We start from the raw sequence: 27,131 nt of genomic DNA on the forward strand, positions 1-27,131 counted from the left end.
GAGATCGGAATAGCCCAAGACCAATCATGTGGCTGAGATTGAAATAGCCAAAGATGTAGAAGCTCCACCTCGGCTAACGAGACAAGTCGGGCATGCAATTCCAAAGGGGACCGGCAGGAGAGCCCTATCAGTTGCAGAAAGCATGCCCGCCCCTTGGCCGCCAGCCTCAGCGGAGAGCTTTGAGTCAAAAGATGGTCAAGCCTCTACTGTCTCAGAATTTAATGACATAGTAAAAACCTTTTCGATTCTTTCATTAACTAATGTATTAGGATGCCACTCACCCTATGGTTGGGAATAATGATTAGATTAGTTCAGCGTACACAGATTTTGGATTTGCCCATAAAGATGAATCATATCTGGACTTGTTTTCACTTTTCTAGTCATTCTAGATACAATTTTTAGATACTGGATTGTCCATAAAAGAGAGGTGATCTCATACTACATAACTAGTATTGACTAAAATGAGATGGGAGTTCATTTTTAAGCGTCTACCAAATGAGCCCTCACCACCTGACTGGGATGTATCCCCATTTGGCAGTGCACTGATGTTCTCAGTTTGATCTGCTAGCTACTCCAAATGCAAGTGGAAAGAGTTGCTTCTGATGGAAAAAAGGGACAGATTTTAGAAATCATCCAGAAAGATCATTCCAAATGCAGTGGAAAGTTGCTTCTGATGGAAAGTGGAACAGATTTTAGAAATCATCCAGAAATATCATTGTTATGCGTAATTGGTTTCTTCATAGGACAAATCGGTCTCTCCAGTTCTTGAAAACTCAAAACTGACATGTTGCCCATGTTGCCCATCCACACTGGAAAGTAAAAAAGAATCATTCTCATCTCTTTCCTTACCTGAAGGGGTAGAGACAAAAACAAATGGCATCTTCTAGCATCAGCAAAGACAAAGCAATCCCCAAATTGTGGTTACAATAGTCCTGGACCATTACAACCTGAAAGTAATGTAATTGCAATGCAATGCCTGAGAACCTCAACCCATCTACTGCGAAAGGAATTTACACTTTGGTGGTTTTGTTTATTGTGCTTATGATTGCAATTTAATTTGATAACACATCCAAACAGGCCTAAGCATTCCCGTACCATGAAGCAATTCCCAAACAATGATTACAATGGGGTGGTCATCATCATCATTTAAGCCTTCTCCCAATTGACTACATGACTCTTGTTCCACCATTCCATTCTGTAAGGGTCGAGACATGTGAGTGCGGATTGAACATCGATTGAACATGCTGTGTGCATAATTAGCAATCTGGAATTACGATCTTCATACCCAGTTATTAATCTTTGCCTAAAGACAATCTTCAAAACATTCAAGGGATCAATCCCACGTCCTCACTGCTTTCATCCAACACTCACTCTTGCTAACAGCTCCTGACATTTTCTTTAGGTAACAGACATTCTTTATGACCAAAAGTAGGAAGTAATCAGCAGAACAACCAAAAGATGATGATGATAATAATAATAATAATAATAATAATAATAATAATAATAATAATAATAAGGAATTCACAAAGAAATACCACTAAACTGGTTCACAGCAGCCTTTTCATGTTCCATAAAATCTGAGAGCAAGGTTAGATTTTACAAGAGTCACTGGGCAGACGGGCACGGTGAAATTTAAAGATAAGAAAAGCAGTGCCGCATGCAGTTTTTGACCAACAACCCAAATCAGATATTGTTCTCCCCGAGTCTTAAGTGATGTCATTTAAGGAAGCCGCAGTCCACCAGAAATAGACAGCACTGTGGTCCTGAGCAACATTATTCAGTTGAAATATATCAGGATCAGGCAACCAGTTCTTCATCTGATTCATTGCTGTCATCGTTGTCGACAGCATCTACATTCCCTAGCAATGAATTCAGAATCACAACCCGGTCCCACACTCTTCCAGCTCTTATCTGCCTGATTCTAGCTGTTAATGCATGCCAGCCAGAGGACCCAGAACCCTCGTCTTGGGCAGTTTGTTTAGGAGTGTCACAATTTTCAGCTTCTGGGAAGTACTTCAAGACCCAGTTTCCTGGGAAGTCCAGGATATCGATGTCGAATGCAGGTGACAGTGACCGTCCAACGACTTCAACATGGCAGACACTTCAACATGCACATACACGCACACGCACGGAAAAAAATAAAATAAAATAAAATAGATGAGAGATGTTCATGAACATTTCTGCATTGAAATTTCAAAAAGAAGATATGCAGTCAACGGAAAAAAAAAATAAAAAATAAAAACCTTAGCACTCCAACCAAAAAAATAAATGGGGGAATGATCAAGCGCAAAACAGCAATAGCTAAACTTGTTAGTTGCTATTATTGAATCTTGTAACTGCTGGACTCTTAGGAAGCAGACCCCACTTGCTTTGACTTGCAAGACAGTGGGACCAAGTTGACCTCACTTCGCACAACCTTCTGATGCTTGACTGAGGCTTACGAGTTTCTATAATTGTAGACACCATCACACAAGATCATCTCCCATAAAATGAATAAGGGTCCCAAGTCCTGATCCTTCCAAGCTTCCAGATATCACCCTGGTTGAGGTGGAGAAGGATCAAGCTACCATTCTCTGTAATAAACTCTTTTCACTTCTCTGGAGAATTGATTCTATGTTAAGCAGCTTTTGGGAAATTAATGATCTCCTAAGAAATCATCTCTCTCTCTCTCTCTCTCTGTTGAACAATTGTGGGGCCCACATGATGGATAGCTCAAGGTCCAACATGTGTTAAATTTGTGGTTGTTCCGGTTTATTTTTGGGCTCAAATTTCAGAGTTGCTAGTTTTCGGGATTCTAGTAGAAGAATTTGCTGACTCTTGGTGGATCTTGCAAGATTATTCTTAAGATTTGCACAAGCTATTTTTAAGTAATTTCATTTTTGAAAAATCTTTGTAGATTCATTAGTTGCTATTTTGCAAAGATTTGTTTGAGGTTGGAATCAGTCAAATAGCTGGAAAATCTTGTAAAAGATTTGGTAAGGATTTCATGTTGCTTTAAGGTCTATAAATAGGGGTTGCTCTATAAGGTAGGGCATTATACTTTTTTTTTTTTTTTTCTGTGTTATGAAGTTGTTATTCAAGCAGTAAGTTGTCCATCTCTCTCTCTCTAGTCAAGATTCATATGGTGTGTGTTCATTGTCCATTCTAGAGATTTGGGTATCAAAATCTTATTGATTGGATAACCAGATTACATCATTTGGAATTGCAATGGGTATTTGAGGGTGGATTTTGACTCTACATCATCTCCAAATGGCTTCAGAGGGAGTGATACAAGAAGTGTTTGCACAACTAAACTAATACCTACACTCCTAGTGGGTGGATCAACTCAAGCATATGGTAGTCAATTTCACAAATTAAGTGAGAGATCCAGCGTGAAGGGAAACCAGAGACTGAAGTCGGAGCTCGAGGACACGTAGGGGAGATCTCTAACATGGACCTAATTAATAAATCAGCACCCCCAGCTTACTAAAGACACCACAGATCGAATTCTTCGATTGTAGGAACGTGATAGAGAGCCACAATTAATGTGAAAATCCCAATATTTCATGGTCATTTGCATGTAGACGACTTCATTAGTTGGCTAACAAGGTGGAGAAGGTGTTCGAGTAGAAGAACATTGCAAACAATCACAAGGTTAAATAGGCAAGCTATGGAGTTTCCCCATTACATGTTAAGTTAGTACATACTCCAAGTCAAACAACTCCATAAGAAGGGAGAGTAACTTCTTGGACAAGAAGAAGAAGAAATAGATAGTGGGTAAAAAAAACTAGTGACTTATGCCCATAACCTCTATCAAATATGTCGAGGGATAAGTCTGTGAATGAATATACGGAACTCCATACATTGACATCATGGGTATGGTTTTAGGAGTATGAAAGACCAAATTAAGATATTTTAATGGTCTTAGCCAGAATATAAGGAATGAATCGACTTTCAAATATGTGTTCAAGTGGTCGATGCATACATAATTGCATTGAGAAATTAATTAGGAACTTGAGAGATGATTCCATGTAAGGTGATTGCAAGATCTCCCATTGTTCAAGGGATGGTAGGAAGCAAGAAAACTTCCCATGTAAGATGACCATAGGATCTCCCATTGTTTGAGGAATGGTAGGCCAAAGTCCAACAATGATGCCAAACCCCAACCCTGGGATAAGTAGATATGAACAGGCAACTAATGCAACCAAGACGGGAAAAAGCAATATTTCTTTCACTTGCTTTAAAGTTTGGGTAGCTGACACACCATTCTTTTCAATGTCCTTTGCGGCAGTCCATGCTAGTTGAGATGCGACAAATGTGTATAGAGACAATGGAGAATGGGGTGGGGCGTTGCCCAGGTAATTTGGTTTCTTTTGTTTTCTTGTTGGTGTTTTTTTGTTCTGTTCTGTAGCTTTTTCTGTTTTTTTTTTTTTTTTTTTTTAATTTTTTTAAATTTTTTTAATTTTTTATATTATTAATTTTTAAATTTAAAAAGTAACGGATTCATTAAGAGAGGAGGAAAGAAACAGCGACTGCCAAGGTGGCAGCAAAAGAAAGAGAAAAGAAAGAAAAAAACAGAACTACTGTCCTAGGGTCAAGAAATTAAAATCCTTGAGGGAGGAGATATTAGCAGCCCATTCTAAGATAAAATTCTTCGCCCTGGACCCCACAACTTGAGCCGAAGAGTGAGAGTTGTTGAAGCATCTGTTGTTCCTCTCCATCCAGACCGCCCACCAGATTGCTATGAAAGCCATTCTCCAAACGCGTGATCTGATTTTTCCCAGTTTACAGCCATGCCAGAAGGTCAGCAGTTGGGAAGCAGAGTCCGGCACACACCCGCTGACATTAAATCTGAACCAAAAATCTGCCTGAATCTGCGATATAAACGGAGAGTGCACTAGGAGATGGTTGACAGTTTCCTCGCTATTCATACCAGCAGAGACAGATATTTGGGAGCTGCATACCTTTCTTTTTCAAGTTATCGATCGTAAGAATCTGGTTTTTTCTGTTTTTTGGGCTTTGCCCCTCTTTGATAAAGTTGTCATCCTTCAAATAATAATAATAATGAGCGGGGTGGCACAATATCTTCCCTACCACTTCCACTTTCAGTGGAAGATATGCAAGATTCTGATAGTGGATGGAAGAAACAGTAAGGACATTTGCCTCACAAGGTCTGGTGGATAAATTAAAACTTATGAAGATAAGCACCAAGATACATATCATATTCGTCAGTTCAAGAAAGGGGAGAAGTTTCAACTCCAAGTGCTTAGTGTTTTGGTCCAATTTTATAAAGATTTGTTGACAAGAGATCGGTCGAGAAAGCTGAAGCTAGGCAACCTATTATTCTCTTGCTCGTCAAGTGATGAAGCTGTGTCACTCGAAAGGCCTTTTTCTAAAGGTGAAGTGAAGGTCGCTGTGGACTTGGGAAGGGATAAATCTCTGGGCCTGGATGGTTTTACTTTAGCATTCTTCCAAGTGTTTTGGGAGGAGGTTGTGAATGAGGGTGTGCTCAACTTTATGGCAGAGTTCTTCGAGAGGGGTTGGCAATTAATGAAGCTCGGGGCTCCCTTCATTGCTATCATACCGAAGGTGACAAGGGCAGAAAGCTTAAAGGATTACAGACCAATCAGCCTGATTGGTGGATCCTTGCCTAAGTTTTAGCTTCCAGATTCCAGAGGTGCTAGATAGTGTAATTTCTAAAAATCAAGGAGCTTTCAGCAGGGGTCCACCAGATCCTGGATAGAGCCCTTATTGCCCACGAGTGTATTAATACACTCGAGACACAATGCGCAGGAGAAGGGCATAGTGTGTAAGCTTGATATCGGGAAGGCTTGTGACCATGTAGATTGGGACTTATTGGACATATGCCAGATCGTATAGGTGCAGGAGGAAATGGAGATGATGGAGGAGTGAATGCAGTAGCTCAGCTAGGTTCTCAGTCTTGATTAATGGATCATTGAAGGGATTCTTTAAAAGTTAAGAGGCATTTAGGCAAGGTGACCTACTTTTGCCTTCCCATTTGTGGTGGTTACTAAAGCATTGGGAAGGGTGGTAGAGCGAGTATAGGGGATCGGATTGTTCAGCGGATTCAGAGTCAATAGGTCAATCCCTCCAATATCCCACCTTCAGTTTGCCGACGACAAGCTTCTATTTTGTGATGTCGATATTATCATGTTAGACAAGTTGAGGATGACCATAAGGTGCTTTGGGGCAGCTTTCTTAGGAGCTTCAGTTAGAGTCAGTTAACCATTTTTTCATACATTGCCAATTTGTGTGTGAAATATGGGGCAACTTTTCTTAGAAGCTTCAATATTGCTTGTCTTTGCCAAATTCAATTTGTAGGCTATATGTATGTCTTGCATGGTGTGAGTCTTCAGAAGCAAGCTAGGGCTCTTTGGAAGCTATGTTTATTGCTTTTCAAATGAAAGCAATAAAGTAGAGTGGGTTATTAGTAGGGCTATGTTGTATGTTATGGAATGGTCTTCCTGTATAGATGTTTTGAAGGATTGTCCCTTCCATTTTTAGGCTTATAGCTTTGGTGCCATCTCAGTGCTTCCTTTAATAAAAAAATTTGATGCCTAATAAAAAAGTAAATGAGGTATGGTGTAATGTGGTCCTTGTAGATGCATGCCACATTTTGTAGAGAGAGAGAGAGAGAGAGAGAGAGAGAGAGAGAGAGAGAGAGAGAGATGATTTTTCTAGTACCATGGCGAGGAGCCTAACATGCAAGACAACATAATTGTTGATACAGGCAAACAAAGTTAAGCGAGAATTGTGCGTGAAGACTATCAACACACATGACAAGGCTGATACATGCAATATTTGGTGAAATGGAATAACAAGCGCAATTTTGAATGCATGAGAATTATTGGGAACAAATTGAAAGGATAGGATCTAGACATCTACTACTTGCATGAAGCATCTAATTTGTGGGAGTTGAGTTCTTCCAACCAATGTTTTAAATATCGACGATATCGGCCAATAGATCCCACGATATATGTTGTATCCCACCTTTGCGATATGAAACGCACAGGTAGTGCCGATATATCCCACATGTTCAATCCGGTGAGCACTTTCAATTTTCTATTCCTTTTTTATTGAAATTATGTTAAATCGATGTCGAATGGTTACAAATTTATTGGTTCTTCATGTTTTGCATTAAAAATCATGGAGTTGGAGCTTTGATTTCAATATCCATTGTTTCTTCATGTTCTCCATGTTTTCTTTTGAAATTTTCCTTCAACCAGCTATCAGTTGATACTAATTTTGAAGTATTTAGGAGTATTTGATGAAATGATCATCGCATACACTCTAATTTCAAAATTTGAGTGTAGGTGGTCCAATTTGGAAAATTTTGGGAAATTTTCAAAATTTCTCCAATTTCTCCCAAATTGCTTGCAATGTTGCACTTCAAATATGAAATCAAGCATGTATGATGCTGATCTATTGATTTGTTAAGTCCCTATCAATTTTTGAAAAATAAAAATAATTTTTTAATTAAAAATTAATAATTATTTTTTTTTTTCAAAATTTCCATTCAACCAGGTTTCAATTGAGACTAATTTCAAAGTATTTAGGAGTATTTGATGAAATGATCATAACATACACTCCAAATGTTATCCATTCAATTTGAATATAGTTGTATTAGTTTAGTTAGATAGCGCATAGCTTATTACCCTGTACAGAGGTAACCTATTATGTACCCTTGTTTTTTGAGATGTTATGATTTAAAAGTATGTATTAAGGTCTTTTTTAATAATCCTTGAAGTTTCATTGAAAAATTCAATCATTTCCCCCATTTCCCCAAAAAGTATGATAAAAAAATCCGACACAAACGATATATCCCGTGCGATAACTGATACGTATCTATATCCCAAGGATGTAATACATAACATGATATCAATATTTCGAACATTGCTTCCAACCAAAGGGGAATGATGTAAGCTCAAGGTTCACGAAGGGGTCCAACATGTGTTGAATGTATGGTGTTGTTGTTGATTTTATGCCTATTTTTAGGGTCTACAATTGCCATTCTTGGAGGATTCTAGTTGGAGATCTTGTTGATTCTTTATGGATCTTGGGGGCTAATTTTTTGGATTTGCATAGGCTATTTTCGGGCATTAAATATTCACAAACCTATGAGCTATTTTAGGCCATTATATTTTGGCAAAATCTTTATAGATACAAATTTTTGCTATCTATTTTGGATAAATAGATTGATATGGAATCAATCGAATAGTTGGAAATCTTGTTAAAAATTTAATTAGGATTATAGGATGTCTCTTTAGGATCTATAAAGAGGGTTGTTCAAGGAAGTAGAGGTATTGTAATTTTTTCCAAGTTTCATGAAATAGTACTCGTAACTAGTGAAGACTCTGATATTAGTAAGTTGTTTATCTCTCTACTCAAATATGCTCGTGTGGTGTGTTCTTTGTCCATTCTAGCAATTTGGGTATCAAAATCTTATTGATTCGAAATCAGTTGCAGCATAACACCATCGAATCAAAGTGATTGTTGAGAGGAACAAGGGAAGCAGAGCTAGCACCAAGAGATGGATAGTCTTATGTCCACAATTATATGATTTCCTATCATAAACAATCCAGCAGTCCATTTGTTGGTCAATGATTAGATGGCTAAAAACAGATTGCTGAAACAAATATCCCAATGGATATTGAGTTCGCAATTACATTACTATGGAGAAAATTGTGTTCTTGGGAGAATGATTAAGTAAAACATTTGGCCGGGACGTATTTCACTCGTGTATTGGTTTTTGCCCTTCTAACAGTATGAGTGTCTTTTGGATTGCAAGAAGGTAAAACATTGCTTACGCATGAAGTTGTAACTGTTGCATGCATTAATGGACCAGAGCATGAGCTTTCAAGCTGGACAAACCAGTATAGCAGTTCTTTAGGCATACACATGGTTCAGCATTACTCGAACTTAATAGGCCAGACATTGCAATAGATAGAATCCTTAGTTCTAGAAATGTAGCAAAGTAAACAATCGAGTACCAAAGCAAGAGATTTGAGTTTTAACTCCAGAATCCAATGTTCTCTAATTTTAACTCTAAGGCATGAAAATCCTACTCCAGATATTGGGTGGAATTTGATTCTTGGGGAGAGCTTATGCATCTTCTCTTCATCTTTCTCCAGAAGGCTAGAATGGAGGATGATTCTAGAAAAGTAAGCTCAGCATGAAGCAATGACCAATCCCATCCTTGGCAATTATCTTTATTTTCAATGAGATGTGAGAATTTTCATCTAGACTAAACATATCATTTGCTTACTCGGGTAGTGGTAGCTAGCAATATTTTCTATTTCAAGGTCGAGTTCCGCTTGACTTGATATAATTGTCCATTCATTTTTATTTTTATTTTTGGTTGTTGTTGTTTACTAAAAATGCTCTCTAGAAAAAAATGGAATTTCTTAGGGACTAACCATATGTAGTATAAATTGTCCATTTCTTGTTGCTGAACCCTACCCAACAGCTCAATCTGCAGAATTCCACCAATGCAGATAACAGGCTGAGGTAGCTTGAATGTCTGCAAACGGTTCTCCTGTTAAAGAACAAACATTTAAGCAGTTAAAATTTTGAAGAAGATAAGACTTTGGATTAGAAGATGAAATTTCAACAACATGCAATTGGAAATCAAACATATTATGATTATTATTATAATAATTACTACAATTATGTGATGGATAAATCAACCATATTATTGGAAAGCATGCAACATTCAAACACCTAATTCTCAACAATTTAATATCAGATTCAGAAGTTCTTATTTATGACATCCAAATGCAACAAGCACAATTCAAGACCAAGTGATGTATTTGTTGTTTTTGCCAGCTTATCAGAACTCTTATTTCTTCTCCCATGCGCTACATGGTTTTAAAATTTTTCTCATTTAAAAAAACTGCAACATTATTGTCTTTCCCTGGCATTGATGCAAATGATATAAAATCCATAGCCTATGCCCCACTCAGAAGAGCAATATATAATATACTCACATCTACTCCTTGTGTGTGTGTGGTTTTATTATTATTATATTCTTGTTGTTGAAAGCTCGTACAATCTGTAGCGATAGCATCTATACCATCGATACTCAAAGAAGAGCAATGACCAAACAGTCTGAAGTTACAACAACAGAGTGCATCATAAAATTTGAGCTCAGATACAGATAAAACACCAAATGTATGGCCATTTCATTTAAAAATAAATAAATTAGAAAAGTCTATCTCAATATGTCAACTGACCTGTACCATTGGAAATTCTGGTGAAATGTATGTCCAGACATAGTCATCATTATCAGACCTCTGACCAGGCGCAAAGGCATCCATGATACTGCTTTTCACGTCCAGAAATGACTTGGGATGTCCCATCCTAAAACGCACAGCTTTAGCTGAATATATAGGATCACCATGCTGAAAATATGCTGAGTACAATCACAATCTCACCATCAGATAAAGAAAATCACAAAGGGAAGCACAGCAGCATTTTCCGTAAATATCAAGAAAGATAACCTTTGAAAGGCTGTATGTTGACTTCACTAACAACACATAAATTGGAGATCAATCTATATGTTAGTGTCTCAGGCACCTCAGGATCTTTTTCTCCTTCACTCGACCAATAAGAAGGCCTCCCATCCACTTTTTCATTTGGTATCAACGTATTCTCAATGCTCTCCTCAGGATAGTTGTCAGTGCTGGAAGCACTAATCCACTTATCAATGCAGGCCTTGTTTGTATCGGAAGACATGATACTGTGAGCTAGACCAGCATAGATGCGATGTTCTCTTTCCAGGCTTTCCCATTCTAAAGCATTGCTGGAACTGACTTCTATAGGCTCTGTTGAGTTGCTTACTTCAATAACCCGAGTGAAACGTGAAATTTCTGGATGCATTCTGAGGCATAATTTCTTACAGAAACCATTTTCAATCACTGCAACACATTTTAGAACTAGTTTCAGTTACAGACAGCTCTCCAACACCAAACCAAAACCATCATTTCCATAGCAATCATACAAGAGAAATGCAGGCACCATCCAGAACAAGATTTGCCTAGGTAAACAGAGTTTTGAGTCTCTATCTTCCTTCTCAATTTGAAAACAGGTTTGATGAGTCAAACAAAACCGTGGTATCAATATTTGTTGAGCCTCCAAAACAGCTACTAAAACATGTTCCCATAATTTTCTCCGTCATTATTTGTCAAAGAAAGGAGAAGATCATACAAAATAACAGCTAAGAACAACAAAGTGATTCAAAGAACCAAGCACAGCATCACCCCCACCATAAAAGTACTAACCCTACATTATTCCAAAAAGTCTACTTATGATTTGAAGACTGCAAGGAGATAACTTTTAGTTTTCGAATAATCTTCAAAAAAAAAAAAAATAAACTGTTTTAGAACATTTATAGGGCCAATTGTGGTAGACTTTTGGTTGTTGTGCTGGACAACTATTTTGGGACCTCAAATTTAGTTAATAAATAAATTACGTGATTAGAATTTAGAAGCAGCTTTTCAAATAGGAATTTGACAGATTTACAATGCAAGCACATTACAAACCAAATCCAACCAGTGTAAAGGAATTCTTCCAGGGTTTGGAGAGGAAACTACCCCAGATGCTTTGGCCTAGGAGCAAAAAAGATATTTGATTCTTGAGATGGTTGTTTGGATCAGTGCACTTCTAATATTAAAAGTGTGGTTGTTCCTCTCGATCCACTCAAATGATAGCTACAAAGCAAAGACCCTAGCAGCTGCTGGGAATTTGCACTCTCTAAGCTGCCATGAACTGCATATAGAGGAAAGCACCTCCCATGCCATATTGAATTGTTGAAGGCACCATTGCCAAATAGCCGCCACGTTGGGAAAATGAATAAAGAGATGACTGAAGTTTTCAGCATTCCTAAGGGCCTGTTTGGGCGGGCGAATCCCATGGGATTAGGAGGGGATGGGATGGATTTTAAGGTAATGATGGTGGTGTCAGTGGATTGGTTTAAGATCCATGGGATCGCTATATCCCGGGACAAGTTCACTAGGTCTGTTTGGCACGCACGGCATATCCTGGGATTTTACCTTCCAATCCGCCCAACCAAGGGATGGGATCAATTTTAAGGTAATGATGGTGATGTCAGAGGATTGTTTTAAGATCCATGGGATTGCTTATATCCCGGGACAAGTTCACTGGGTCTGTTTGGCTCGTCATGCATATCCCGGGATATCGCGATCCCATCCCTCCTAATACTGTGGGATCGGTCTGGCCAAACAGGCCCTAAGGCATATGGAACATCCATCAACCAAAATGAAGTTCCTTTGGAGTAGGCGGTCTAACATCAAGATTCTGTCTTAACCAGCAAGCCAAGAAAAAGCAGTCACGAGCATAACCTAAAAATTAGGTCAAGAAGATGATATAACCATCTGCAGTAGCCCTTGGAATTTGGACCAAAGATTTTGCTTTTAACCATTCATAGAATAGCTATCAATTTGATGGTTCGAATTGCTTGATCAGTGCAATTTTGAGTGTAGGATCCATCAACAATGTGCCCCACAATTCGGATTGTCTGGATAGCCAAACTCCAGCATTTGAGAACCATGACAGGACTCTAACCATTGAACTTCTATGACAGAGAGATGTGCAGTCATAGAGAGGCATTTAGACAGAGAGACAAGAGAAAGGATGGCAATAACGATGATAGGTGCTAAGGAAGAGAATATAGGACCGGTTTAGAAGAGCCTACACGTGGTACGGTAACATTAATCAATTTGCGACCATCCATATATTTTCATATTTGTGGATGCATAATGATCATAAGATACATGGATCAGTTGATCTTAGACATCTGATCAATGGGCTTCAAAGTGACGTACAAACCAAGTTTCAATGCTCAATATAATAGTTTAGTAATGTGAAGCAAAATTATGTTATGAATTGAATTGTCTGATAAACTTAACTGAAAACGACTATATGGGCCATCCAAGACAAGGCTTACTAAATAGATTGTCCGAATTAACATGTCGTCCTGCCACGTGTACTGTATAGAGATGGCTCTACCATATTCTGATTCTACATACTCTACCATCCCATCTTCCTAATAATCACATCCTTCCCATGCCCATGTCATATTTAATAGGTTATGCTAGAGTACGGTGGTTGATACTTATGCACCTAGAAATTGTACACGTGCCATATATTAAGTCAAATAAACCATCAAAATTGTGCAACCCATTGTAGATAGGTGACGCAAACAAATTAGAGGAGGAATCTCGATTTGGAAATACCTTTTTCTTGAAGATCAAAGCATAAACTTTATTCACACATGCAATGGAAAATAAAAATAAAGGACTATAAATTGATATCCAGCAACCGGCTAACCACTATACTAGTGATAACAACATTACCCCACTCCTATTCCATTATTGGCAACACATGGCAAAAGGGAAGCAACTCATGCTTTAAGCCTAAAGAAAATAATTTCCATTCAAATACCATTATAACTCCTCACAAAAGAGTCTTTACGCCTTCACGTACTTATTATTTTCAAAGCAAAGGAACCTTAACACATTCCTCACCATCCATTGCTTCCAATCCTAACATATTCTTTAATTCAATCACAACCATACACGCTTTCCAAAACTGAGTTGTAACTCACCAAAACGATTTTGTAATTGCATAATCTTGGGCACATTTGAAAGATAACAAAGTATGCTTTCAGAAACGACCAATGTCATGTCATTCAAACATCATGTTTGATACAAAAAACATGGCACACAAAATAAGTGACAAAAATATTACGGGAAACTTGTTCAACTAGCTCTAACTTTAATAAGTACATGACCATTAATGTGGTCTATAATTCATATTAGGACTGTTGAGCTTCCACCAGATCAATCCAGACTCTCCAAAGTTGTTCAAATCTTCACGGCCCCTAGATTGGCCTGATGTTCGAACAGCCAGTTTGTGATGCTTGAATGCGCCAGCAAGTCACCATCTAAAAGATTGATTGAATAGTCCTAGACTCTGATTAGTTGGAATTTGTTTGTTGAACTCAGACAGTTGACTTGTTGCCATTTCATCTGTCATCCAATGTGTACCAATAAGCCCGCAATCAAATCAACATAAAATCAGAATGATTTTTTCGTTTACAGATGATCCAAAATGGACCCCATGATTTCAACAGTTTAAATTTAAGTTACAAGTATGCAAGGGAACAGCTTTTAGTGCAGAATATCAATTACAAAGTATGGTGCACCACCCAAACCTGACCCTTTGAGAACTCTAAAAGAAAGTGTCGTGTACCGGCACCAAGGTATTCAACAACGGTAGAAGAAGAAGGAGAAGGAGAAGAAGAAGAAGGAAGAAGGAGAAGAAGAAGGAGAAGCAGAAGAAGAAGGAGAAGAAGAAGAAGAAAAAGGAAAAGGAGAAGAAGAAGAAGAAGAAGAAGAAGAAGGGCTGTTATGCATGGTCATAAACACCGTTCCAGTCTGAATTTTTGGACGCAGGTCGTTACGACCCTGTATTATGGCTCGTACCATCACCGTTACGTAACTGTTTTTGTATACCTTGACCGATACACAGTAGAGGGAGGGCTTAGACTTCTCTTCAAGACCCAATAGCGATCCGAATCTGTCGGCATCTGGAATATAATACCTGAACTCAAACATGACCCGTTCACGTGGGTTTAGGTATGGTGCACGCCTGGACACAAACTGAACCTGACCCATTAACAACTCTAAGTATGGACAGTCTCCACAAAATCCTCACATCCCAATGACTGCCATGTACTGCACTGCAAGCCTGTAAAAATGCCCCAGTCTTCTTTGGCATCACCAAAGATCACTGTGCCACTGCACTGTAAGCTTATAAAAATGACCTGATCTTCTCTGGAATGAGACACCCCAAATAGAACGTAATGTTGTACCAAAATTCCTTTGCAAAGTTAAAATGCACGAAGAGACAGTGGACAAATTCTCCACTGCAATTAAAAAGAATGCAAACATTTGTGATGATCATTTTCCTCCTCAAATGTTAGTAAGAATGCAAACATTTGTGATGATCGTTTTCCTTCCCTAATAAATAGCTTAAAGCTATCACTTGAAGGGGATTTGATGGGGACATCACGCGCACTCACGCCGCCCCCCCTACGCACGTACGTACGTAGGAGGACCCCACCATCGATCTGGCTCGATAACGACGTCCAGAGAGGGCCTCCTAGCTAGAAGTCAAGTTTTGGTTCAGAAAAGTGGCCCGATAGTCAAGAAAAACCCACCATGGGATCTCATGATCGTGGCCCACTCGTCGGATTGGTTTTATATTTTAGGTTTTGCTTATTGTTATTATTTAGAACATCGTGAACACTTTACATTTTCTTGTTTAGTTTTTATTTTAGTTTACTTCATCGCCAAGTAATAGGTATCGCACATGGTGCGAGTTTTTGGGTATAGGGTTCTCCCTATAAATAGGCACCCCTTGTAGTTCTTTTCATTCATTGAAGTTAATAAAAAATTCCTGCTTTATTTTTCTGCTCTCTTCGTGAGTTGTGGAAGAATTCAAAAGTGGGTGCGAAGCTCTCCCTTTTCAAAGGGCTAACTACCGTGGTGCGAAGCCACATCGATCCCAATTTACCCCCATCTTCCATCATCTTTTTTCCATCTTCCCCCACCATCCGTACTTCGAATTTGTCCTTTTGTTGTATCAGATTTCTTTATTACAGCAGGTTTCCAAATTTCGGCCCGCAGGCGAGCTGAAACTTCGGCGGAGCACCACGCACAAACCGTACATCGGATCGAGCTAAGATTTGGGAATTTTGGAGTCCATCCCTGGCCGACCACGGCCAAGGTGGCCTTTTTCTGAATAGTGGGTCCCACACATGTGCGGCCGGGATCACACGCACGTTCGTTTGGGCCATTGTTGCTGTCCACACGCGGGATCATCTTTTAGCTCAGGTTTTTATCCTCTTTTATCCTCTCATAGCCGTTTTTCATGAATCCTAACCCTAGATTACATGATCCCTAATTGATTTGCCCCTTTTTATCACCTTAGAGTTCCTTGAATTGAAATTAGGGAATTCCTTAGATTAGGGACTTATTTTTATGCATGAGTGGTTGATTTTATTTCCCTTTGACATCGTTTGGTTTATAATTTTTATTGGTCCAGTCCTAGCCTGTGTCGGCTTGGACCTGCATAGATTCCCCTTTTTAATTGAATGTTTGGATTTTCATGTGGGACGTGGAATTTGTGTGATTGTTTCTGAATTGGTAGGATCTAAGCCTGAAATCTTGCATATCATATTTAATTTTCCATGTCCTGCATCAAATTTGGCATCAGAGCCTAGGGTTCTTGTAGGGGAATTCATTACATGTTTAGGGTTTGGTTGTTTATGTCCATTACGCATCAATTCTCATCATATATGGCTGTTTAGAGGTCTATAAACCCTGAAATAAGCTGCTAAAATTTTATGTTATCCCCTTATTTGAATTATTTTAGAAATTAACTTAGTTTTCTATTTCTAGGTTTAGAAACTTTCATTTTCTGTTTTTTTTATGAACTAATTTTTTAGAAACTTTCTTAATCTGTTTTTAGAAACTAATTTCCTTTCCTTTTTCTTTTTTAGAAACTAATTTACTTTCCTTTTTCTTTTTTAGAAACGAACTTACTTTCTATTTTTAGCAACTTTCCTCTTTTTCTTTTTCTCTAGAAACTAGGTTATTTTTTTTAGAAACTTTTCTAATTTGTTTTTTTAGAAGCTTTCCTAATTTGTTTCTTTAGAAACTTTCCTTTTTCGTTTTTTAGAAACTAGGTCAATTCTTTAAAAAAATAAAAATAAAAAAAATTCTCTTATATTTTGACAACTATAATGCTGAATTTTGGTTGGCACCCTACACTAAACATGGAACAATTGCAAGAGTCACTAAACAAGTTGTCCCAGAAGTTGGAGTTTATGATTAAGCGCTTGGAAATGGACCAATGCTTGATGAACGCATTGCCCGACTAAAGACCATCGCCAGAACAAACCCCACCATTGGGGTAGATGTCCAATCTCAGGCAGGTGGCCTAAAGGATAGACCAATGAATGGAGTTGGCCAAGGAATCAGTTATGGGCGTGCACCCGTGTACCCACCCCATGAGGGACATCAAGACCACTATTTTAAGGGGTACAACATGTGCAGCCTTGTGACTGGAGAGAGTGCACCGGATGTTAGTGTAGAGTTACCCACTGAGGTCATTCCGGTAGTGGATGAGTTTCGTGATGTTTGTCTTGATGATCTACCGGATGAGTCCCCTAGGAGGGGTATAGAGCACACCAGAACATGGGACACCGTAATACCTACAACCGAGTTTACGTTGAATAATTTTGTCGATAGGTCCACAGGTCTAAGTCCTCGTGAAGTCATTATTGATTATAAACCTAGGAAAGTTATTGATCTTGTCCCTATGTCACTGTCCCATAGGCCGTCAGAGTCTGCAGAGTCTTTTGCGCATCACATTCATTCATGGCATCAAGAAATCAGGCAAAAGATCATGACTAATAATGAACATTGCACATTTTTTACAGACCAGTATAAATGTTTCAAAGGATTCAATATTGGGGACTCTATGATGGTCTGCATTAAGCCCGAGCGGTATCCTTCGAGGGCTGTTCGTAAGTTACACGCGTGTAGCGTTGGACCCGTCAAAATTATAAAACGAAACGGTCTCAATATGTATGAGGTAGATCTTCCACCTTCCATGGGAATTAGTTTCACATCCGATGTGGAGGATTTAGTTACTTTTCGGGGGACCATTGATACTTTGTCCGGCCCTTCGCCCACCCATCCTGATTCCCCACATTTATCCCTTAAACCATGGCCCCTTCCCAACCCATTTTCTTAGCCTCTACCTCCCATATCTACTTTTCCTAACCTTTCTTCCCAGCCTCTACCTCCCATACCTACCCTTCCCGACCCATTTTCCCAGCCTCTACGTCCCATACCTACCCGTCCCGACCCATTTTTCCAGCCTCTGCCTCCCATATCTACCATTCCCAACCCATTTTTCCAGCCTCTATGTCTCATACCTACCCGTCCCGACCCATGTTCCCAGCCTCTACCTCCTATACCTACCCGTCCCGACCCATCTTCCCAGCCTCTACCTCCCATACATATCTTTCCCGACTCATTTTCCCAGCCTCCATCTCCTATACCTAACCTTCACACACCCAAAAAGGAAATAGAGGATATCCTGGACTATCAGATAATTTCAACGTCGGACAGCGGGTTTCAGAAGTACGTGGTTAAATGAAAGTCACGCCCTGCTTCAGACAGCATGTGGCTCACTGAGAAGGAGCTTCAGAGACTTGATCCTGACATCCTGGAGCGGTTCAGGAGTTTTATTTCGCCAGTGGCGAAATCTTTGCAGCTGGGGAGAATTGATGGGGACATCACGCGCACTCACGCCGCCCCCCTACGCACGTACGTACGCAGGATGACCCCACCATCGATCTGGCTCGATGACGACGTCTAGAGAGGGCCTCCTAGCTAGAAGTCAAGTTTTGGTTCAGAAAAGTGGCCCGATAGTCAAGAAAAACCCACCATGGGATCTCATGATCGTGGCCCACTCGTCGGATTGGTTTTATATTTTAGGTTTTGCTTATTGCTATTATTTAGAACATCGTGAATGCTTTACATTTTCTTGTTTGGTTTTTATTTTAGTTTACTTCATCGCCAAGTAATAGGTATCGCACATGGTGCGAGTTTTTGGGTATAGGGTTCTCCCTATAAATAGGCACCCCTTGTAGTTCTTTTCATTCATTGAAGTTAATAAAAAATTCCTGCTTTATTTTTCTGCTCTCTTCGTGAGTTGTGGAAGAATTCAAAAGTGGGTGCGAAGCCCTCCCTTTTCAAAGGGCTAACTACCGTGGTGCGAAGCCACATCGATCCCAATTCACCCCCATCTTCCATCATCTTTTTTCCATCTTCCCCCACCATCCGTACTTCGAATTTGTCCTTTTGTTGCATCAGATTTCTTTATTACAGCAGGTTTCCAGATTTCGGCCTGCAGGCGAGCTGAAACTTCGGCGGAGCACCACGCACAAACCGTACATCGGATCGAGCTGAGATTTGGGGATTTTGGAGTCCATCCTTGGCCGACCACGGCCAAGGTGGCCTTTTTCTGAATAGTGGGCCCCACATACGTGCGGCCAGGATCACACGCACGTTCGTTTGGGCCATTGTTGCTGTCCACACGCGGGATCATCTTTTGGCTCAGGTTTTTATCCTCTTTTATCTTCTCATAGCCATTTTTTATGAATCCTAACCCTAGATTACATGATCCCTAATTGATTTGCCCCTTTTTATCACCTTAGAGTTCCTTGAATTGAAATTAGAGAATTCCTTGGATTAGGGACTTATTTTTATGCATGAGTAGTTGATTTTATTTCCCTTTGACATCGTTTAGTTTATAATTTTTATTGGTCCAGTCCTAGCCTGTGTCGGCTTGGACCCGCATAGATTCCCCTTTTTAATTGAATGTTTGGATTTTCATGTGGGACGTGGAATTTGTGTGATTGTTTCTGAATTGGTAGGATCTAAGCCTGAAATCTTGCATATCATATTTAATTTTCCATGTCCTGCATCAGGATTGGGTAATACCAAATCAATGGCGTAGGAGCTCACTCTTCCCTCTCATTTCCTTTTAAGATCAAATAATAGAATGATCTCATTGAAAAGCCACCCTTCTCACTGGAGTCCACTTCTAGATGTTCCTTTCACAAGCAATACAAATTAAGAAAAACAGGATTATATTCCGTCAAGGTAATGGATACGCGTTAGGAGAAGGCCTAATGACCAAGGTATTACTGTTATGATACGGACCGTTACTCTCTCTCTCTCTCTCTCTCTCTCTCTCTCTCTCTCTCTCTCTATAAAAAAAAAAAAAAACTGGATTGGCACCATGACGGACCATTATGGGGGCTGATACAGGTAATTTTTTCCATAATGATTGGTACCATTACCGTTGTGTAATGGCCGATATGGCACACCATGCTAATGACCCCTCAGCTAAAGGAAACTGCTGGAATTGGCTTCCCCTAAAACATGCCTAAGGGAAGCATGAAAAGATGAAACCATAACCTTGATTTTGTTAATAATGAAAGATAACTTCCAAGGAGCACAACACTTTTAGTTACCTAACATTTCTAGAATCATCTTCAACAATAAGGGAGCACAAAACTCCGCAAAAACTGTAAGGCCATTTTATTATAACCATTACTTTTGCTAAATTTGAGTTGCCACTGCTGCCAGGTTCAGAGAGGACCAATTTTATCAACATTTTGTCATCCATCATCACAATGTCAATACAAATTTGCAAGATTCCCATGACTACCACCCATGTTCTTCTTTTCGGCCCAACGATAGTTTGAGAACCTAGTTTTGGATGGACAAGTGATGCAGGGAAAGACCTTTGTGTGAATCATTTCCGAGGTTCTTCAGGATAGTGACTGAGGGAGATGGCCGAATATTTCAATATGTGACCACTTTAGGTGAGACGGCGGTTTGGAGCCCAATATTTTACATAAATCACTATAAGGAAGCAATCAATGATCTTGTCTGTCTTTTAAGCATCATCCTTTAAAGTATGGTTGTGCCCTCCATATTAGATTCTCAAGTTTGGACATCATCCTTTAAAGTATGGTTGTGCCCTCCATATTAGATTCTCAAGTTTGGACATCATCCTTTAAAGTATGGTTGTGCCCTCCATATTAGATTCTCAAGTTTGGAATGTTGATGCCTTGGGGAGGTTCTTTGTGGAGTCATCTTACATGTCTTCAACAAGCTCCTCATCCTCTAGATCCCATCTCTCTCATTTGGAAATATCAAACTCCTCCCTGAGTGCTGACCTTTGCTTGGTTGGTAGGCAAAAACAAAATTCTGACAATCGAACATCCTAGGAAAAGAGGGGTGTGCATAAAAAAAGGGTGCTTCTATGCTTGTTGTGGGCAAATATATGTAATTGTGTGTGTGTGTGTGTGTTATCCATGTAACCCTATGGAGCATTATATGTTTCTCTCAACTTAATATACATGTGCTAGTCTTTATCCATTGCCCTTTTGTTCATCGCATATGGGAGAAGTTCTTTCCTCCTTTTGAGGTGGCATAGGTAATTGCCTCAATCAGTTGAGGATCTCATCAGATCCTGGCATGGGAGCAGGAAGGGTAACAAAAGAGGCTAGGTTGGGTGGTATTTATCTATGCTAATAGTGCTGTGGGCGGCATTGACTGAATGAAACAACCGAGCTTTTCAGGAAAGAAAAAAAACCCTGTCCCCATGGTATTTTATTGGGTGTGTGGGTCTAGGGCCTTTGGGCTTAATCATGGGGTTGTTTCAAGGGATTTTTGGGGTGGCTCTTCGTCGCTGTTTGGGGGATGGCACCTTGTCATCCTTCTTTTCTGTTTCAATAAAACTTTCATTATTCCTGATAAAATATTTTAAAAAACTACCATCCATGTTCAACTTCCACCATCAGAGAAGCTTGTGGTTTCCACATGTCAATCTTCATTCGGATTTTACCATTCACTAGGATAACTTGGCCACATCTCAATCTTCTTTTGGATTTCCCTTCTACTAGTATAACTTGGCCAATCCAGGTCTAACTGCTAAAGGGAACAACACAATCATCTAAGCCTAGCTGAACTACGAAGAATGTGTGGAGAAACACCAAGTTCTTAGAAAGCAACATATAGAAATGCATAAGGGCATCCTCATTACCATGCGAAGTATGTTCCCACGATAAACAGGCGATATTGGCCACTAGACACCAATGTAGATGCATTGAAGTTCCTAAGTTGATTAAGACAGAAGTAACAGTTGGAGGATGAGATCACTGATCAGTTAGGCTTCCCAGTCGGAGGATGTGACAAATTGTGATCTTCCCCTTCTTCTTGGATTGTAATTTTGTGCCTTTATTATATTCTTTTCCCGTTTAGCTTTTGCTTCGGTCTTTTTAATAAAATTAACTGTGCCCCTAAAAAAAAGCTATGGTAATAAACGCAACTACAGTTGTTTTAATGATTTCTGTGGAGGCTCAATGCAAAAGGAAAAAGATCAGAGGTCTCAATCAAATGGGAAAAGAAGAATAAGGTTACGGAGAGTTCACAGACGCCCACATCAGAAGGTGTTGGGAAGAGGCTAGGAAAAGCCTCAATCTGAACTTCAAAATCTAGTTTGATTAAAAAAAAAAAAACTTCTAATATCCCAAATAAAGACGTTTATAACCCTAAAGAGGTACCATATGATGCTTGCCCTAAGCCTCTAGTATGTTCAAGCTTCAATATGTAAAAGTGGGGTCCATTGTTCAAGGATCCAAAACCATTGATTTCATGGGACTTACTCTAGATGAACCATCATCATCATCTAAGCCTTATCCCAATTAGGTGAGGCCTCTAGTATGTTCCGCCATTCCACTCTATCAAGGGTTATACTTCCAGTTAAACCATAGGTATGGTTTTGAATATCAGTATTGGCCTGCAAATCAACCTGGCTAAAAACTGATACGATATGGCATCGCATATCGGCATAAGTCCCCTATCGGTCTGTTCCTATAACAGACAACTTTTCTTAACAAAAGAGGGGGGATTTTAGAAAAATAGGGGCAAAATGAGATATCCAAGAATTTATCCTCTCTTTTTTGAGTGTGTTTTGACCATGTATTCAATGGTGCATCTAACCGTTCTTTGGTAAGCATGTTGTATGTCGAGTTGACTTACTATAAGTTGTGATGTTGAGTTTTTTGGGTACAAATTGTTGATATATGTCATAAATTAACACCATATATTATTAATACAATTATTTATCAACCACTGGACTATTAAATGATTCAAATCATAATAGTAAAACACATATATTGAAAATGAATGTACTCATCTACCATTTCATCCATATGTCCATTTCCCAAAAATGCCTAAAAATAGCAAAAAATAGCCTGGAAAGATAAAAGTAATTTAAATCCAACAGCAAATAGTAGATCTATGTTTTTTAAAAAACATATGTTTTCTTAGATCTATCATTCGATTCATTTCCCTAAAATTATTTTCAAAAAAATTATTTTAAAAATACCCAAAATAATTTTTAAAAACAGTGTTGAAAAAAATATTTAATAAATGCATGTGTGAAATATGTAGATCCATAGTATTAAAAGACTCTTCATGCATCATTACAAGTAGTTGGAAAAAATTGAATTTTCAGAAAATTCCAGCGTAAATCGAAAATATAAAAAATCCCCAAATTGAAAACAATTCAACCATGATTTTTTATTGCTTTTTAATTTTTTTTTCCAAATTGGGTACATGCCTTTCAAGCCTTCGATTAGATGAAAACAAAAAAAGGAACTTGTTTTGCTCATCAAAACTGTTGTAGATCTGGCCGGAAGTGGGCCTAAAACAACATTATAAAAATTTGAAAGGAGAAGAAAGAAAGGGGAAAATAGAAAAAGTGGGCCAACTAGGGGTATTTAAGCCCATATCAATCCGACGTATAGGCGTTGATACAATATCACTTTTCAACATGGGTTGATACAGAGCCACATTGCGTATCATATCATGCCTATACAAATACGATATGATACCAATTTCAAAACCATGACCATAGGTCACCAAGTCTTTTCTTACTACTTCCATCTACGTCCTTTTGAACCTTCCCCTTGCCTTTTTAGAGCCTTACCCTAATTAACTAGGGTTGGCTACATGAATCATGTTCAGTCATTCCACCTTCAGCTAGACCATAGGTCATCAAATCTTTTCTTACTACCTCCATCCACGTCGTTTTGGACATTCCCCTTGCCCTCTTAGAGCCTTCAACTTGTACGAACTCACTTCTAACCAGCGTGGTTGTTGGTCTCGGTTGCACATGACAAGACTATCCAACTATACTCCCCCTCATCTTATTAACTATTAGCGCTACTCCCTCAAATACATTTATTTCTAATTCTATCCTTCCCCGTGTTACCACTCATCCATCTTGATATCCTCATTTTAGTACGCCCATCCAATGAACACGTTGTTCCTTAAGTGCCCAACATACTGTCCCATAAAGCGTGGTTGGTCCTATAGCTATCCTATAAAATTTCCCTTTCAGTTTGAGCATCATACGACAATCACATAAAACTCCATAGGCATATCTCCAATTTTTTCCACCCAACTTGAATTCTATGGGCAATATCCCGCTCAATCTCTCCACTCTCATGCATTATTGACCCAAGTATCAAAAGTGGTCATTTTGGGAAACTTCATGGTCAACAATCTTAACTAGTTCCTCGTTTCACTCCCATTATTACTAAAATTGTACTTCATATACTCTGTTTTAGCTCGACTAGTTTTAAATCCTTGAGATTTTAAAACACCCTTCCATAAATCTAGCTTTATGTTTATGCCCTCCCTCATCTTGTCAATCAAAACTATGTTATTTACAAACAACATACACCATGGGATCATTCCTCTACAAATGCCTCATTAACTTGTCCATAATCAATGCAAAAAGTTATAGGCTTAATGCCAACCCCTAGTGCAAGCCTACTACTTGGGAACTTGCTCGTCTCTCCATTAGTGGTCCTCACATTCGTTACCACTCCCTTATGCATAGCCTTAATCATGTATATACATCCTCTTTACACTCTTTTCATTCCAACACCCACCAGATTAACATTATAGGAACTATCATATTCTTTCTCTAAGTCAATAAAGATAATGTGGAAATCCTTACTCCTGTCCCTATATTTCCCCATGAATTGTCTAAGTAGGAAAATAGCTTCAGTGGTAGACCTCCTAGGCATGAAACCAAACTAATTTTTGGATACAGTTGTCCCATGCTTATAATCTTTGGTCAATCATTCTCTCCCAAATTTTCATTCTATGGTTTATATTATAGGTTTAATCCCATGCACCAAAAATCTATTGATACCATGGGCCACTCTAGATTAACCATGCACCAAAAAATCTCCCAGATGGGATCCTTATCCCTTGAATTGGTGGATTGCAAATAGAAAGTTAGGGAAGAAAATACAGCAAACATTAGAAAGGGCCAAAGATTCAATGGATAGGATCTCCCCATCCAAAAACTTTTTGGTGCATGGAGCATCCATGACAAGGCCCATTACATCAGCATCTTGGATCACTTAATCATACACCCTACTTGCACAAAGTGAAATCCCAAGCATACCATTTAGTCATAGATGTTCCTAGCATGATCATCATATAGTACCTCAAAACTAACAGCTTAAAGCAGGATGTGCTCTAGTTACAGTCTAATCCTAACTGCCCAATGCAATAAAATAACTGCCAACCCTACTTTCTGGGAATGACTGACATACCCCTAAAATTCCTTCACGTCTAACATGCCTACACTCAATTTTATTGCAAATTATAAAAAAGAAAAATGCTAACACTTGGATGCTAATGCCTGTACTCCATTCATATTTTGGTCACATTCTGCTCAGTTCATGATGTAATCACTTGAACTTTTGCTTGCAGAAAGGATAACTTGAAAACCTTTCCAATGACACAAACTTTGTGGCATTTTGATGCATTTTCAACTAAAACAAGGGCCGTAACTTTAAGTGACAAAAACTAGGACCATAGGGCAGCATGGACTTCTAGCCAAAAATAGCAAAACAAGTGCGCATTTTTTTCTTTGAAATAGAAAACAAGCGGGTATTGCTACTCGCAAAACCAAAAAACAAAAAATCAAAAAAGAACTAATCAGTGCAAACCAAAAAAGAATAGACAAGACAAAGATTGAATTAAACACTTTGGGATGTCACTTCAAGAAACCTGAAGTTAGTGACTATTCTATGTACAACACATTTTAAAGAAAGAAAAACAATCAATAGTAAATTAAAGGGGGTAAAAAGAAGCTCACCGAATTGGCGCCATGAGCGTGACACCAAACTCGTCCGAACAAGATCAGACGGTTCATCCAAACACAACAGCACGTTAACCGAATTGTCGGGTCCAAGCCACTCCAAGAAGTCGTAGCAATTCTCCATTTCACTGAAGCCGATCCCTTCTCCACTCAAAATCTAATCAACATTGAAAACGAAAATAACATCAATTATACAAACCTGTATTCACAATCCCCACCAAACAAAAAAGTATTGCAAGAAGAAGATCGGACTGAACCCATTTGAAATTCGATCAAATGAGAAAAACACAACTTCTTGTTCTAATAGATAACGCTGAAAATCCATCAAAAATGGGATTTTCTTATTAAAAAAAAAATTGAAATGGATTGAAAGCCGACGAGCCGAACCCATTTGAAATTCCCATAAAGTTATAAAAAAGGAAAAACAACAAAAAATAAAAAATAAAAAGAAGAAAAGAAACACGCTCTAAAGGGAATATTACAAAAACGTAGAACGATTTCAGGAACTTAAAGAGAGAGAGGGAGGAAAGAGGAGAATTGAACGTACCTTTTTCTGGAAGCAGATTCCAAGCGATGAAAGGAAAAAAACGAAAAAAATAAAATAAAAATAAGAAGAAGAAGAAGAAGAGAAAATGAAAAGCCTACGAGAAGGAGAGCATTCGAGAGAGCGATTATTGCCCCCCACCGACAGGCGTTTGGAAGGATGGAGAAAGACGAAGAAGGAAGGATGAGAATGGGGAGGTAGAATGGTAATGCACGATGGATTTGGGTACCGTCGTCGAACACGTGTCAACATGCTGCACGTGTGAAAGATCCAGGCTGTTCATCAAGCAGGAAGCAGAGTGAACATGCGCCGGACCAAAAACTAGGTTCGTTCCCTCCTCTGGCCGTCCAAACGTGAGCGTTGTATATGGACCATTGGTCCCTTTTTTCCTAACCGTACAATTGTAGTACTTGTATATTCTCCTCGGATGATGAATTGATCCATGTCGGACACGCGAGTTGGAGATCCAGACCGTAGATACGATCATCCTCAAATCTGATGGAGAAGATCACGGAGGTATTCGAGATTAAAAGATCCTAACCTTCTTTCCATGGCCTAATTTAAAAAAAAAAAAAAAAAAGCTACACAAGATTGGGTCTAGGATCTTCCAATCGGATGCATCATGAAAGACATCCATGGTGGGATTCATCTATTCAACGGTCACGATGATATAATCGCATCTCCCTTTGTACAAACTGACAGCCTAAGGAAAACTGTACATATC

At 38.9% G+C, this 27,131-nt stretch overlaps 1 protein-coding gene across 2 annotated transcripts; it reads right to left on the bottom strand.

Moving 5' to 3' along the window:
- Nucleotides 1-1,532: 1,532 nt before the first annotated feature.
- On the bottom strand, nt 1,533-26,674 carry LOC131233641 (F-box protein At4g00755-like). Of its 2 annotated transcripts, none has more exons than XM_058230426.1 (6): nt 26,411-26,674; nt 25,861-26,020; nt 10,500-10,916; nt 10,233-10,411; nt 9,417-9,535; nt 1,533-2,101 (listed from the first exon to the last, which is right to left on the bottom strand). In XM_058230426.1, the coding sequence occupies exons 1-6, from the start codon at nt 26,657-26,659 to the stop codon at nt 1,798-1,800; spliced, it is 1,428 nt and encodes a 475-aa protein (XP_058086409.1). In that variant the 5' UTR covers nt 26,660-26,674; the 3' UTR covers nt 1,533-1,797. The 2 variants fall into 2 exon arrangements, with proteins under 2 accessions (XP_058086409.1, XP_058086410.1); XM_058230427.1 differs by having other exon boundaries at nt 1,539-2,101; nt 26,509-26,641.
- Between the last annotated feature and the right edge of the window lie 457 nt (nt 26,675-27,131).

The sequence above is a fragment of the Magnolia sinica genome, chromosome 18, assembly GCF_029962835.1.
Source record: "Magnolia sinica isolate HGM2019 chromosome 18, MsV1, whole genome shotgun sequence".
In the NCBI taxonomy this organism is placed as follows: domain Eukaryota; kingdom Viridiplantae; phylum Streptophyta; class Magnoliopsida; order Magnoliales; family Magnoliaceae; genus Magnolia; species Magnolia sinica.